At 27.3% G+C, this 15,657-nt stretch overlaps 2 protein-coding genes across 2 annotated transcripts; one reads left to right on the top strand and one right to left on the bottom strand.

Moving 5' to 3' along the window:
• On the top strand, positions 1-792 carry LOC101493532 (lachrymatory-factor synthase-like). Its single transcript, XM_004501085.4, has one exon. The coding sequence runs from the start codon at positions 31-33 to the stop codon at positions 553-555; it is 525 nt and encodes a 174-aa protein (XP_004501142.1). The 5' UTR covers positions 1-30; the 3' UTR covers positions 556-792.
• Positions 793-10,774: 9,982 nt separating this feature from the next.
• On the bottom strand, positions 10,775-14,141 carry LOC101493851 (uncharacterized). Its single transcript, XM_004501086.4, has 7 exons — positions 13,608-14,141; positions 12,576-12,614; positions 12,283-12,353; positions 12,101-12,165; positions 11,845-11,934; positions 11,658-11,750; positions 10,775-11,483 (listed from the first exon to the last, which is right to left on the bottom strand). Exons 1-7 carry the CDS (start codon positions 13,976-13,978, stop codon positions 11,070-11,072), a joined length of 1,143 nt encoding a protein of 380 aa, XP_004501143.1. The 5' UTR covers positions 13,979-14,141; the 3' UTR covers positions 10,775-11,069.
• Positions 14,142-15,657: the final 1,516 nt, after the last annotated feature.

The raw sequence follows: 15,657 nt of genomic DNA, 5'->3' as shown, positions 1-15,657 counted from the left end.
CAATTTCATCAACCAAAAAAGTTCGCACAAATGGCGAAGGAAATTAAGCAAAAAAAATGGGAAGGTAAAGACACCGTTGAGATAAGAGGCGTGGATGGGGAAATAGTGTGGCACGTGTTAGAGGATTTTTGTAACCTTCACAAATGGATTCCAATAGATACATGTTACAAAATTGGGGGAATTGAAGGTCAACCTGGTCTAATCCGTTATTGTGCTTCCGCAAAAAAAGGTGTCACTAAAGATGCTGAGCCAACAATTAAGTGGTTCAAAGAGAAGTTGTTGAAAATTGATCCCATCCAACGTTGTTTGTCCTATGAAATTGTCGATAACAACATGGGATTTAAGAATTATGTAGCTATAATGAAAGTATTGCCATTGCAAATCAACGGTGGTGATGATGGTAAAAGTGAAGGGTGCATGATTGAATGGTCGTGTGTTTGTGATCCAATTGAAGGGTGGAGTTTGCAAGATTTGAATAATTACATTGGGTCTTTTCTCAAGAGCTTGGGAAATAAGATTCAACTTGCATACTCTTATTCACCTAGTAAAATTTAGTGGAGCGCCAAAACCATAGCCTCTTCTATCTATAATATCTATCTTCATGTGATATCATAAACAAATAATGTCTTACAAATATAATAAGAAATTTACACATGTCAAAAGCGTCCATATGTTGTTTCTATCTCTCATTCATTTTGTGTAATTTCTTAATTTTTGTTAGTGTTGTACTGTGACTCTTACTCTTTCTATCTCAATATGAATTTGGGCATTTGTCTTTTTTAATAAGTAAAATAGCTAGATTCAAGGAATTGCAAATGGTACTTCAACCTTTACCAAAAAAGTTCAAGTGTCTTCAAGAAAACTTAAAAGGTTCAATTTTATAAGTAATAATTTATCTAATGTATAATAGTTATTTAAAAAAATTTATCTATAAGAATTTCTTTTATGTATGTATGATAGTTCAATCTCATCAATAACAATTTTTTATATGTATGATAATTATTATAGAATTTTTTTTTTCTTTGCGAGAACTTGTGTCATGTATGATAGTTATTTTGAAATTTTTATTAGTAATAATTTATGTCATGGATGATAATTATTTTGATATACTTTTAATTAGTGAATTTGTTTACCGTGTATGATAGTTAAATCTCGCAAGTGACAAATTATCTTGCATATGATAGTTATTTTGAAATTTGTAATCAATTAGAACTTGTCTGTGTATGATAGTTATTTTGAAGCTTTTATCAGTGAAAACTTATTATGTGTATGCTAGGTCAATCGGTTAATTGATGAATTATATCGTACATGATAGTTATTTTAAAAAATTTATCAATGAGAATTTGTCTCGTGCATGATTAGCGGCGGAGCTTGAACGAAAATATTGGGGTGACCAAATTTTTAAATTTTTAATGGATAAATAAAAAGGTATAATATAGTTTTGTATATAAAAATTTTAAGTTGTAAATTTATAAAAATACATTGACGATCAAACTTTTATCACTTATAAGATAGAGCTAATAAACCAAAATTTGATTGACAATTTTAATAACAAAAAATTAGTTTCTAATTTTTTTTAAACAATAAAATTTTATAGTTTAATTGTTATGTTTTGTCAATGTAAAATATCTTTACATTGTCAATACATATTAATTATAATAAAAGTCAAACTATTTTATTAATATGATGATTATGATTAATTGACAATGTAAAATATCTTTACATTGTCGATACATACAAATTTAATTCAAATGTTTATACTATTAATACAATTTTCTCAACTACAAGGACCATTTTTTATATATATATATATATATATATATATATATATATATTAAAATAAATTTAAACGCAACACATTGTTTAAGATATCAATATTGACATAGTGTTAATAAAAGATAAGTGTTTAGTTTAAGTATTATGCGATCTATTTTAAAATTGCGTGAAATTAAATTTCAAATCAATAAAGATCGAATTTATTGGTTTATTTTAACTTAGACTCAAACTCATAAAAAATATCAATATAATTTAATTAGTTTTGGTTAAATTTTTGAGATCATAGGATCATTTGGCTTGATTTTTATATCTCTACATAAAATTCATAATTATATCTCTAGATAAAATTCACAACTCACACAGTTGGAATTTAAGTTGAAAAATTTAGTTTATTTTATAATTATAGTACTTGTTTTTGTAATTATTTTTATAAATAATTTCCTTCTATTTTTTCTATGATCAACATTTTTTCTATATCAATTTTTAATGATCAAATTATAAGTCAAATGAATCTTATAAAAAAAAAAGTAATGTTATTGAAATACAAAACTTAACACAAAATATGACACAAACACAATATCCATGTAAAATAAAGAGAATGACATTTTGTATTTGTATTCAAATACATATTATTGTATATGTGTCTTATTTTGTGTCAAATTGTGTTTCAATAATATTATTAAAAAAATAATAATATTTTTAAAAAATTATTGGAGACTTTGTGGTGGCCGTGGCCATATCTTATGTCTCCAAGAAGATCTGCTTGCATGACAGTTCAATCTTACAAGTGACAAATTGTTTCATATATAATAACTATTTTGATATTTTTATATGTGAAAAGTTGTTTAATTAATGATAATCATTTTATTTTTATTATTGAGAATTTATATTTTATATGACAGTTTTGTTTTATAGGTGACAATATATTTTTATGGGATATTATTTTGAAGTTTTTGTCATTTAGAATTTTTCTTTGGTGTATGATTGATTAATTTTATAAATAACAAAACATTGCCATTTCCAAAATTAGTACAAGTAATGCCTTGACAACATAAGTTACATCTCTAAATTATGACATTTGTGTTGCATGTGATTTGTCTCTCAGTGATGTGATCTTTGAGACTAAATCAAAAATTGTTCATTCTTTTGTCCATACGTGGGTTACACATACCCCTTCTCTCCAATGCATCATTGATGAGGTCATGCATTTTGTTAACTGTTACGCTAATAAATGTGCTGATTGTATTGCCTTCTAGGATATAAGAGCTCCTTCTCCCTAACTTTGTAACACTTATGTCTTCGTTAAGACTCTTTGTTATTTGTTAATCGTATGACTTTTTGCAGCCCTCAGAGTTATTCTTAATCTAACTCTATATTTATATAAAAATAATAATAAGAAGTGAGTTAATGATGGATCCCAATAAATTTAATGTCAAATCATAATAAATGATAACGTGCAAAGACATTAATAGCCCTCAATTAATAAAAGTGAGTTAACGGTGAATCCACTTTCTCACCTCTAACTTGAAATAATTTAATGAAAAGATTGGAAGTTGTGAGAAGCTATTATATATATATATATATACATAAATCTTTATGTAAATAAATATTTTTCTCAATCTGTAGTAAATATATACTCAGTCTCTATTTTTACGTAGAAAACGACTATTTAAGTTAATATACATATGTTTTGTCGGTTTTGATGAATATTTATTAAATAAATATTTTTTTAAGTAAATAAATAAATTAATATTTTTAAATTTAAGAGATTAAATTACTATAATATAAATTTAAAAATTAAATTGATCGATTTTTATATCCTTAAAGTCTAAAATGTCTATTTACACAAAGAAATTAGTCTTTTTTTTTTTCAAAGGAAAAAGAGTTAATAGTTTAACTTCTCAACTTGAACATATAAAAATAGGCTTATTTTACTGTAAACAAGAAGTCTAGATGGTGCACTGTGCACAAACCTTTCCCTTCTATTAGATCATATGGGCACATTAAATCTGATGTTGGACCACCTATTAGGTATCTTTTGCCTAACCACCACAAATGGGAATAGTTAGATGGTTTCGAAATTATGGGTTTTCTAGGAGGAATGAGTATGGAAAAATTTCCCCTTTACCTTTACCCCCACAATTTGCCTTGTACCCCTAAAAAAATTCAAAAATGCCAAAATTATCCTCAATCTTTTTTTTTTCCCTATTTCAAAGAAAGTAAAGATAAATTTTTTTTCTACCATTTTGTCATTTATCCTGCCGTAAAAAAGATTTCTGGTAGGCTCCAGTTTTCCGGTAACAACCGGAATACTTGTAACAAGATTTCCGGTACAGAGTAAATTTTCAGAAAATATTAAAACCCCGTTTTCCGGTACAGAAGGGAAAAGTATCGGATAACTTAAAAAAAATGTTTTTCGGAACACTCTTCTGTACCGGAAAACTTCGTACAAGATTTCGGGTAATAGCTTATGTAACGGCAAACATTAAAACAAGGTTTCTGGAGTACAACTTTTGTACCAGAAAACATGTTTTTCAACTTCTCCGGAAATTTGGAAAAAAACTTACTCTCAGTTCCGGAAATGTAAAAATGTGAAATAGTAATTTTGTGAGGTTTTATTATTCATATGAGGGCAAAATAGTCATTTCATTCTTAATTTGGGAGTATAGGTATAAAAGGAGGGTACAAAGAAAATTTTTCATGAGTATGGTAGGGTATGGAATAACTCTCAGCAGTTAAGTGTTACTGTGTGTCTGGTTTGCGTAAGGGTATGTGAAAAAAGAATAAAAAATATTTGATTTTATTAATAAAAAATTAAATAAAATTTAAAATAATGATCTTAAATTAAAAATCTAGATTCGAGTGTCAATTATGAGTATGAAAATATTACCGTCCAACGCCGTTCGTTAAAATAAAAATTTTATAATTATTTATATACAAATTAATTACTTCTATGTATCCCCAGCCACACTAAAAAAATCAAAACGCACGTAATTTTTAGTTTAAAATATGTGTGTATTGATCAATTTTTATATTTATTTTATTTATGTGACGGTCTTACTAGACTAATACTAAAGAGCATGTTGATTTGTGATAAAGAATATATCCAATAATAGCCATAATATTTGTTGCTTTTTTTTTTATAATTTTTTCTTTAGGAAAATATTATGAAAGTGTAATAATAAAATTAATTTTATGAAGATGCAATTGACTATATTTTGTTTTACAATTACCTCATAAAAAAAATGAACGTAACATGCAATAATTTAAAAAATAAATACAAAATAAAAAGGAAATAAGTAAGATGAAATAAAAAAGGATGTATCGTGTATGACTATATAATGCAATACCATGAATATGATATAAATGTAGGGTAGGTTTTTCTTCAAATATATTCTGATTTACATTATTCTTTTCTTATTTGATTGTTTTATGGTCTTTAATGTGATTAATATAGATGACTCTATAGTTATAAATTGGTTTTTAGAGTACACGACTTAATTATAAAATATTAAACAAATTAATAGTTAAACTATTAAAATGAAAATATTTAAAAAAAATATCAATTTTAGGTGAGACTTTTACCACAACTAAATTCAATGTACATTCAATTTCTAACTTATCATTACATAGTCTCTAACTCATCTTTTGTTGTATTTAGCCCAATATAAAGCAAACTCGTATTAGTGTAGTGTATAGAGAAATAAGAAAAAAAATAAAACAATTACTAATGAGAATAAATTACCATAAATAAATTAAATAAAAAAATCACCACATTTATATTCACAATAAAAATATAAACAAATAATTAAAACAAATAACAACAAGGAGATAATATAAATAAAATAAACAAATAATTATATACAAGTAATTAGGTCGGGCTTCCTTCAAAATTTTCCAGCAGGGTCGCCAGTTGATGCCTCGGGTTTATTCGCGAAAAAAAAGTTGCCGCTAATTTTATTTTCTTAAAGGGATAGTTGTATAAAACCTAAAATGATGATCTTGAACCAAAATTTCAAATTCAAGAGTCAATTATGAGTAGAAAAAGTATTATCATCATACATCGTTTGTTAAAATGGTTGTCCTATAATTAATTGTATACAAACTATTTATTCAATTATTTATTTTATCCTAAAAATAATAATTGAAAAAATAAATTATTTACATTAATTAAATAAGATTTTTTTTTATTAATTTGATTTTACAAGGGGAAGACTTTGCTACTACTTATTCCTATGTGCAATGAGAAAATCAAAACACACGTAATTTTTGGTATAGAATATTTGTGTATTGATTAATTTTAATTTTTATTAATTTATAATTTATAATTTATTTGTTGACGACCATGGAACACTAATACCAAACGGCACAAAGCAAAAAAATTAGGTGGTCCAACAATTGAAGAGTTCGATATGGAGATAACAATATGTTGAATAATGCGTTTTCTCATTTCAATATTTTATTTTATATTTAACATATGAAAATGGATTTTGTTTAAACTATGACATCATATATATAAAAAAACAACAAGCATGATAATATAATAAAAAACTTTGTAAATATTTTTGTTATATGAACAAAGTTAACTTGAACTACATTGATAGTTTTTAATCTCCTCTCTTCTTATTTATTTAAGAGTCTCGTGACACTTTTTTTATATTAACAAATTAGAGTTAAGTAATTTTTAAAAATAAATGTCTATCAATTATGACTATACTCAAGTTTTTTTTTTTTTTTTTAACTTTTATGAAATTCCAAAAGTTATATTTGTCGACATTAAATATGAATCAATCAAATTAAAGTTATTCATATTTAATTTACTTTAAAAAATCTCATATTTATTAATTTTATTTTTAATTTATTTTTTATTTTCCAATAAATAAAAAAAAAGTTTTTGATCTTTTTTTATTACTATGTTATTATTAGATAAAAAAAATACATAAAAAGTCCAAAATATATCTATTTTTATTAACAAGCGAATGTTATACGAAAAATTAAATAAAAATTATATATTGAAAAAAAAAGTTAGGATAAAAAATTTTAAAAATCCTTTTATTTTTTTTTAATAATAAAAAAATATGGACAAAATTAAATGTAGATAGCTACAAACACTTGTCATTCAAATTCAAATTAATATTTTAAAATTCGGACCCATGATTAATCTAGTCGAGATAATGGGTTATTGATTGAATCAATGGATCATTAGCTAAAATACAAGATTGTTGATCATGTCTATATTAAAAATTGGCTTAAATATTTGATTCGCTAGTGTAAGTTCGCGTTTTTCTCATTTTCGTTCTTGTAATTATTTTTTCAATTTAAACATGGTACGCTCAATTTAGTTTTAAAATCATCTATGTCGTCAATTGTTTAATTAAACCTATGTGGCAAACGAATCGGCAGCGTTGCAGTTTGTCGTGGCAGATGATTAGATTAAATAATTAAATAATTAAAAATTAAAATTAAAAAATTAAGAAAAGTTGAAGGTGTTATGTTTTAGTCTCTCCCTTCAAAATCACAAAGAGGTTTGGGATTTAAGGTTCTCTTCTCCTTCCTCTATCACTATATTATCATTACCAGATCACTAATATCACATCACATCATCAAACTACCATCATCACATTACAATCATCTTCGAATCTTCACTTGCTCCTTCTTTGTTCAACTATGACGTCATCTTCGTTTACAACAAACTCAATTCTTTTTCAATTGTGTGTGTGTAGAAAAGTAATAAATATATTCATATCTAACATTGATGAAAACTCTAAACGACGATTTTGGAAATGTCTTGATTGAGATGTGAGTAATTTTTCTTAAATCTATTATTTTTATGGTTATTCTTTATAGTTATAGTTTACATTTAATAAAGTTAATGTTTAATTTTTTGTTTGTCTCATAGTTGTCAATTTTTTGTTGGTAATACGATGATGGTGATTTGATATTGGTGATCTGGTAATGATGATGCGATGATAGAGAAAATAAGAGAAAACATTAATTTTCAAAGTTATTTATGATTTTGGAACGAGGGAGTAAAACATAACACATTCACATTTCTTTTATTTATTTTTATCAATTTAATTATGTAATTTTAATTATTTAATTTATTCTTTTGTCACATCAAATTGTCAAGTCACTCATCTTTTTGCCACATAAATTTTGTTTAACAACAACTAATGACATAAATAATTTTAAAACTAAATTAAACTTACATTATTCAAATTAAAAAAAAATTTACATAGACAAAAATAAGAAAAACGCGAACCTTAAAAATTTAAAAAATAGTAACGCATGATCATAATTATATTTGAATAAATTCTATGCTATATTTAAATAAATATTAATATATTATTTTTAACATGTCAATTGTAATACACATTTACACACACAAGTGTTTTAAGAAAATGTATAAACAAGTAGTAATGATGAAAAATATTTTAATTAATAACAATATAATATTTATAAAATTGTAAATATATTTAAATTGATATCATATAATTTTATTTAAGTAACTCTTTTTGGGTCGAATTTTTTTTTTTTTTTTTGTATTTTTATTATGTTCATTGCTACTCAATCTAAAAACTTTCTATTATGACTTTTAGAGAATCTTAAATAGTGCAATTAATCTATTATAAGTATTTTAGGTGGACTCTATCTCGCCACATCGTTTAAAAATAGATCATTCGTTTTTACTTTTAACATGCTACCTAATAGAGTGTGCTTGTGTAGCCAGTTAGTTGAGCTAACTCTTAATAGCGGAACCTATTCATCCAACTATAAAAACAAGTTTTTGAAAGATGCAACAATTAACTAAATTGGGTAACTATATATATAAAAAGTATATATACCCTAGTATCATCCAACTATAATATGACTCATGTTATTTGGAAACTTAAATGAAGTTGCGTGTTTAGAAAACCGGGTTGACTAAAATATATTTAAATATATTTTTTATAACTAGTTAATTAATACATTTATTTTCATTAATCAAATTAATGGGAAGGTAAAGTATCGATTGAGGTAAGAGGCATTGAGGGTGAAATAGTGTGGCATGTGTTAGAGGATTTCTGCAACCTACACAAATGGACTCAATTAGACACTTGTTACAAAGTTGAGGGGATTGAAGGTCAAATTGGTCTAATCCGTTTTTGTGGTTCGACAAAAAAAGGATTGCTGAAGATGTAGAGCCAACCATTAACTGGGCCACAGAGAAGCTGTTGAAAATCGACCCAATCCAACGTTGTATGTCCTATGAAATTGTTGATAACAACATGGGATTTAAATCCTACGTGGCTACAGTGAAAGTTTTGTCTTTCCCAAACAATATTTGTGGTGATGGTAAAAGTTTAGGGTGCATGATTGAATGGGAGTGTGTTTGTGATCCTGTGGAAGGGTGGACTTTGCAAGATTTGAACTATTTCGTTGGCTCAATTTTCTGAAGTATGGCCAACAAGTTTTTATTTTAGTGATTAATTTAATTAAAAATTAAATTAATCATTGAAATATTAAAATAATTTTTAGAAGATACAAGTTAATTATAAAAGTTTTTGAAAAAATAATCAAAATAATCTTTGATTGTTATAGAATAAATTTACATATGTCAAACTTAATGAATCGTCCGAAGAATATAGACGATTAGTTGTTTGTCTCTTAATTTGTTTGTGTTGTAGTTACTTTATATCTTAATTAGGGGCGAAAATAGGTCAGGCCAGACAAGACTTTGAAATGTCTGAGTTTGACCTATGATTTATTTTTTAGACCTAAGTCTGGCTAACGGCCTATCATAGATTTTTTTTCGGTCTGACCTGACCATTTTAAAAGTCTGGTCTGACCTGAAAGTATATTTAAAAGCCTATTTAAAATAATTTTTAAAAAATATAAAACAAACATCTTTTAAACCCTAAAAAATAATTTTGTGTGTCAAATAATAGATTTTTTTTCTTCTGAAACAAGCACACTCATTATTATCTCCTAAACAAATAAGGAACGACTACTGAGGTAATTGACTAATTGATCAGCTACCGACTATGAAATGACTACCAAATATAAAATGTTTATTGAATGATTGCCTAGTTGATAGAATTTAAAATAGAAAATAATATTATTAATATAATAATAATAATAAATAATATTAATAAATAATAAAATATATATAAACCGGCCTATCAGACCTAATAGATTTTTTATAAGCCCTGAGTCTGACCTATTTAAATAAATAGGTTTTAAAAACAGCATGAGCCTAACCTTTTTATTAAATAGCCAAGACCAAACCATAAATAGACCAAATCATAGCCCTGACTGACGCTCTAGCTTATTCCCATCTCTAATCTCATGAACTGTTACTTCAATTTATTTTTTTTTACTTTTTTTATGGCTCTGCTGCTGGCTGGTTTATTCCTTGAAATAATGTAAGATTTTCGTTTTATATTATGAATAAATATTTACGATTTACAGCCTTTAAAGTTAATATAAGACTCATTGATGTGTCATGGTTTTATGACTGAATTGCTTTTCTACTAGTACAAGTTACGAGTTAAACAAGTTTGGCAGGTGTTATATATAGTGATAAAGGCATTGCAGGTTATAATTAAGGATGAATGTGATATTTTTAAAATTAAATCAACCAAATATAAATAATCGCTCTCCAAATATAATTAATAGATAAAAAAAATCAAATATTAAGATGTGTTTGGGAGTTTAGGAAGAGAGAATTTTTAAAAAACATAGAATGAAGTGAAAATAATTGAGGTCTTTGAAAAGAGATGGTTTTAAGAAATTTACTTTTCTTTATGATAATATATTAATGATAAAAGCAATGGTCCTATTTGTACATATCTGTTCCTTTTTTTTTTTTACTCAAGTGTATTAAACTACTTTGTCTACCAAGGTTTCACATCACATATAAATACAACCAATCCATTGACCACATGAATTATAGGTATAGCATTGCAAAAACACCATAAAAATTAATTAATATTTTGTTGAATTGAGATCATGAGGATACGGAGCCACGAAAGAACCATTGAAATTAAAGAATATTTTGCATTTACAAATTTCTCAATGGAACAACGATCCCCACACATAATGATAATAATAATAATAATATTAATAAATAATTAAATATATAATCTATAAATATATGTCCAACACCTAAATAAAATACGAATAACCTATCTGCTTTCGCCACCCCCTCTTCGGGGCGACTTCAGTTTCTACATTTGCCAACTTTAGCATTTGGCACCCCCTTTTTTTGGTGTTGACTATTCCATCAACCCTTCATTCCATAATTGACATTTTCATATAGTACTAGATAATTTTTTTTCCATCCAATTGATAATGTCCTGAGCTATCGCTTCACGCTCAGGTTCAAACAAAAGATCATGCAAGAACCCATCATAAAGCTTTATGTCTTTGAACTCCGAAGGTGCATTATTGTATAGATCTTGTGATGCCAATGGATCAGTTACTTTATCCGCAGTTCCGTGCAAGACGAAGAATGGTACTGTTACAGACTTGAAATTTCGCGTTAAGTAAGAAGATATTCGCAGTATTTCGTGCCCAGTTCGGACCCTTATAGGTCCTGTGTAGACCAGTGGATCGGAGTACTTCGCTACCAATGCTGCTGGATCCCTCGAAACTGGAATGCCCCTTTTGTTTGCTCCTTTGAATTGGAACCTTGGAGCTACCAGAGAAAATATAGGAGCAACAGCCTGCACCAACACATTACATAGAAAAAACATTTTAACACGCTAATAAAAAAAATGTGTGGAATACATAATCTATGCTGCTTAAGAAATAGATTCTGTTGCTTACCACAGAAGCAACAAAATAGAAACAGTTGAATGTCAAAACATCAAGCACAACCTTACAAATGCAAAACTTACACCAACAATTGGGTGAGCTGGCTTCACTCGCAAAGCCGGTGAGGTTAATATAATTCCTTCCACCATCTCTTCAGTATGAGGGCGAGATGCCGCCTACACAATAAAATGTAGAAATTAAAATTCAAAAATTTAACAAAGACAAAGACAAATTTAGTAACATAACATATGCAGAAGATTTCAGACTTACTTTCAAAACCACAGCACCTCCAGTGGAGTGACCAAAGAGAAAACATGGTATCCCCGGATTCTCTGATTTAATCTTTTCCAAGAAAGCTCCCTGTCAAAACACCAATAGCATTTGAAAATGAAATTCACTGAACTTGTTTCCTTAACATCGTTTCAATGTTTCAAATGATAGAAACTCTACTAATGCTTAAAGTTATTTCCATTCTATGTATAAGAACACATATTTATACAACGAAATAAAGTAGAAATATACTTACTGTGTCAGCAACCACATGATCAAGAGAAGGAACATAACCATGTAATCCATCACTTCCTCCATGACCTGTAGCAATAAAACAAATAACTTAATACCGGTCATGAAAAGATAAGAATGATAAAACAACAAAATAAAATTGAAGTACAAGGATTGAAAATGAACGCAGCATACAAATTAAATTACCTATCCAGTCCATTGCATAGACACCAAAGTTGCACAATGTTAACTGCCTAGCAAAATCTGCATATCTTCCACTGAAAAATGACCATAATCAGACTTGGCTGCAAAACATATATCCTACAGCTTATCTTAGAAACAACCATAGGAAGGATTTAAATGTATATTAGATCCCTAATAAAAGCTGCAAAAAGTGATATTTTGGAAAGAAAAAAAAAAGTAACAGACACTGGACTAGTCCCACAACAAGTAACAACCATTGAGCTTTGAAAAAGATAATAATTTAAAAGCAAGATTACCTGTGTTCATTAAGCCCATGAATGATGATCAAAATGCCCCTGAAAGAACATAAAGGAAAATAACTTGAGCCAAATGTTTAAGAGAGCAGTGGAACTGCATCGAATAAAATCCCAAATAATAAAGGGCTGGCAATAAACAGGAGCTTTCTATCCATTCCTCGTACAATGACAAATCAATCATCTAAGAAAAAATATATTGAGAAAGTTAAAAAGAGAGATATTAATCAAGAATTTTGACTGTCTACTGTGTAAAGTAACTGCATACAATCTCAGCCATAAACATTACCATATTTTTTTATCATGAACATAATAAAATTAAAATTTGAACAGGGGTAGGGGATCTATTTCCCTCAAACAAAAAGACATAAAGCAACTGAATATTATGGCAGCCAATATGATTTTATTATCTTTTTAATAGAAAACTCTCCATTCTCCAATATAGCACACATCAATATGCAAAACAAAACTCATTCTGTATGAAGAACATCATAATGCAAGAATTCAGTTTACCCAATTTTTAGAAGTCTCGTTACTTTGTGAAAATATATTTTAATTTTATTTTCTAAATGTTGTGTTAATTTTACTTGCTATGCTAACAAGAAGATAAGAGACTCTTGAAATAAAGAATTGTTTGCATTTCCACAAACAATGAAAATGTTGAAAAAAAATGTTTTCAATACTTCTGGAAATGGATCATACCTAGCTATGAAATGAAAATAAAAATATTTTCACAAAGTATCTGAGCCCTAAGTTTCCCTTTCGCAATTTGCATCACTTAAACTTTCTTTCATCTCTATGTATCCAATTGCTCTTTTCACCAAATTCAATTGACTTCAATTTCCCAACTTTGGCAACTGAAAAACCTAAAATCTAAACCCTCTTTTCACACTAGAGAACTCAATCTCTATCTCTAGTTAGAAAGAACTAAAAATCACGCACATAAATTCGTTATCAACAGAATTAACAAGATACCTTCAAATTTCAACACGCAAATCAAAAGAAAAAGAAAAAAAGAATAGCAGAAAACTTTACTTAAGATCACCGGTAACCGGAAACCATGACCGGCAAAACAAAGCGTTGTTTCTAACACCATAGAAAATCGAAGTATTCCACCGGCAACAACCGTCATCATGACCCATTCCAACGTCTTGCGCCAACGCTCTTCTCCTAAACGTATCCTCTTCTTCTCGAACCAACCATTTTCGCTTCAGATGTTTCCTCGGAGAAGACGGTGCCGCCGTCAGAGACGACGGCGAAGAGAGACGAGGACGAATGAACAATAGGAACGAGAGAAAGAACGTGTAGACGAATATGAGAGAGGCTCTGAAGGCTTTGAGAAGAGGAATTATACGGTTGCTCGCTCCTGATGTTAATGGCTCCATCTCCGTTTCGATGGTAGACATCGGCAACGGCGGTGGAGAAAAGTGACGGCGGAAAAGGCGGTTGAAACGGGATACAGAGACAGCACAATAACAACACAAAAAAGAAACACAATAGTATTTTTGGTTTGACACAGTTGTGCTTATATTTATACTTTTTGTTAAAAGAATGTTGGCCGTTAATATTTAGCGCTAAGATGATCTGACGGTTGGAGTTTGATTTATTAGAGGCAAAAAAGTAAAAGAAAAAGCTTTGTAAGCATCGGAGGACGGAATCACGAACGAACGGTGATATCTTTAATGAGTACAGCCAATAGTCGTTGCGCTGATTAAGTGTTTGGATGCGTATGGACACGTGGCTTTTTTAATTCTGGAATGGCGGATGAAAAAACGCGTGGTGACAAAATCAACTCTTTTTTTTATTTGAATAAATCAAATATTTTTTTCTTTCTTTTTATTAGTCAGCTGCCGAGAAATATACATACTCATTCCTTACAAGGAAATTACATCCCTTACTTTATGCACTTCTTTCAAGATTTAACAAAATTTCGAAATGCAAATATTTCAGTTAAATTAAATTCTAGCTCGTTTTGTTATAATGTTACAATTTGTTTTTCTTAGTTACACCTCATTTTATGGTGAAGACTTTTTTTACCGTATATTATTATATTGAAATGTAATAGGTTGTTTAATTCAAAAAATGTTAAAAATTTTAAATAAAAATAATATTTTAAATTTAATAGTATTTTCCCTCTAAACTCATATAAGCAGAAATAATCAACAGTACATAAATTAAGAATTTTGACAGTTGTTGGCTTTTTTATTATTATACCACTGAAAAGAAAATTAAATACCATAATATTATTCTTTTCAAATTATATACCATTCTATTTTTAAAAAGAAACAAATTAAAAGATGAGAAATTGATATTTCTAAAATTGATTCCTCAATGATTATTATTATTTTTTAAATATAATGAAGGGAAATCGGTGTGAGGGAAACCGATTTCCATGTTAGTTTTTTTTTTTTAATATTAAATATGTATATTTGATTTTATTAGTAATATGCTATTTAATAGGTATAAATATAGCTTAGGCGGTTTGATTAACGATTATTTTTTTTAATATCTTTCATAATAATATATATATATATAATTTATTATTTAATAATTATTTTTTAATTATTTTTTAATTATATTATAATAAAATTTGTATTTATTGTAATAAAATTAATTCATTTTGTGTTTGTATTTTTAAACATAATATTATTTTAATTTTTATAGAGTCCGTTTTATTTAAACTTTTTTAATAATTATAAAAAGAAACTTTTAATTACATATTTATTTTGATTAATTGTTTAAATTAAATTAATTATTACATAAAAATTTAAATTAATTATTTTATTAAAATAATAATTATTGAATAATAAATTATATATATATATATATATATATATATATTATGGAAGATGTTAACAAAAAAATAATAATAATCGTTAATCAAACCGCCTGAACTATATTTATGCCTACTAAATAATACATTACTAATAAAATCAAATGTATATATTTAATATTAAAAAACAAATTAACATGGAAAGTCGGTTTCCCTCCCACCGATTTCCCTTCATTATACTAAAAAAAAAATTTATCATTGAGAGAAATATCAATTTCTCATCTTTCAATTTTTTTTTCTTTAAAAAATACG

The sequence above is a fragment of the Cicer arietinum genome, chromosome 5, assembly GCF_000331145.2.
Source record: "Cicer arietinum cultivar CDC Frontier isolate Library 1 chromosome 5, Cicar.CDCFrontier_v2.0, whole genome shotgun sequence".
In the NCBI taxonomy this organism is placed as follows: domain Eukaryota; kingdom Viridiplantae; phylum Streptophyta; class Magnoliopsida; order Fabales; family Fabaceae; genus Cicer; species Cicer arietinum.
Note: the sequence above shows the minus strand (reverse complement) of the source record. Positions and strands in the feature narration are given on the sequence as shown.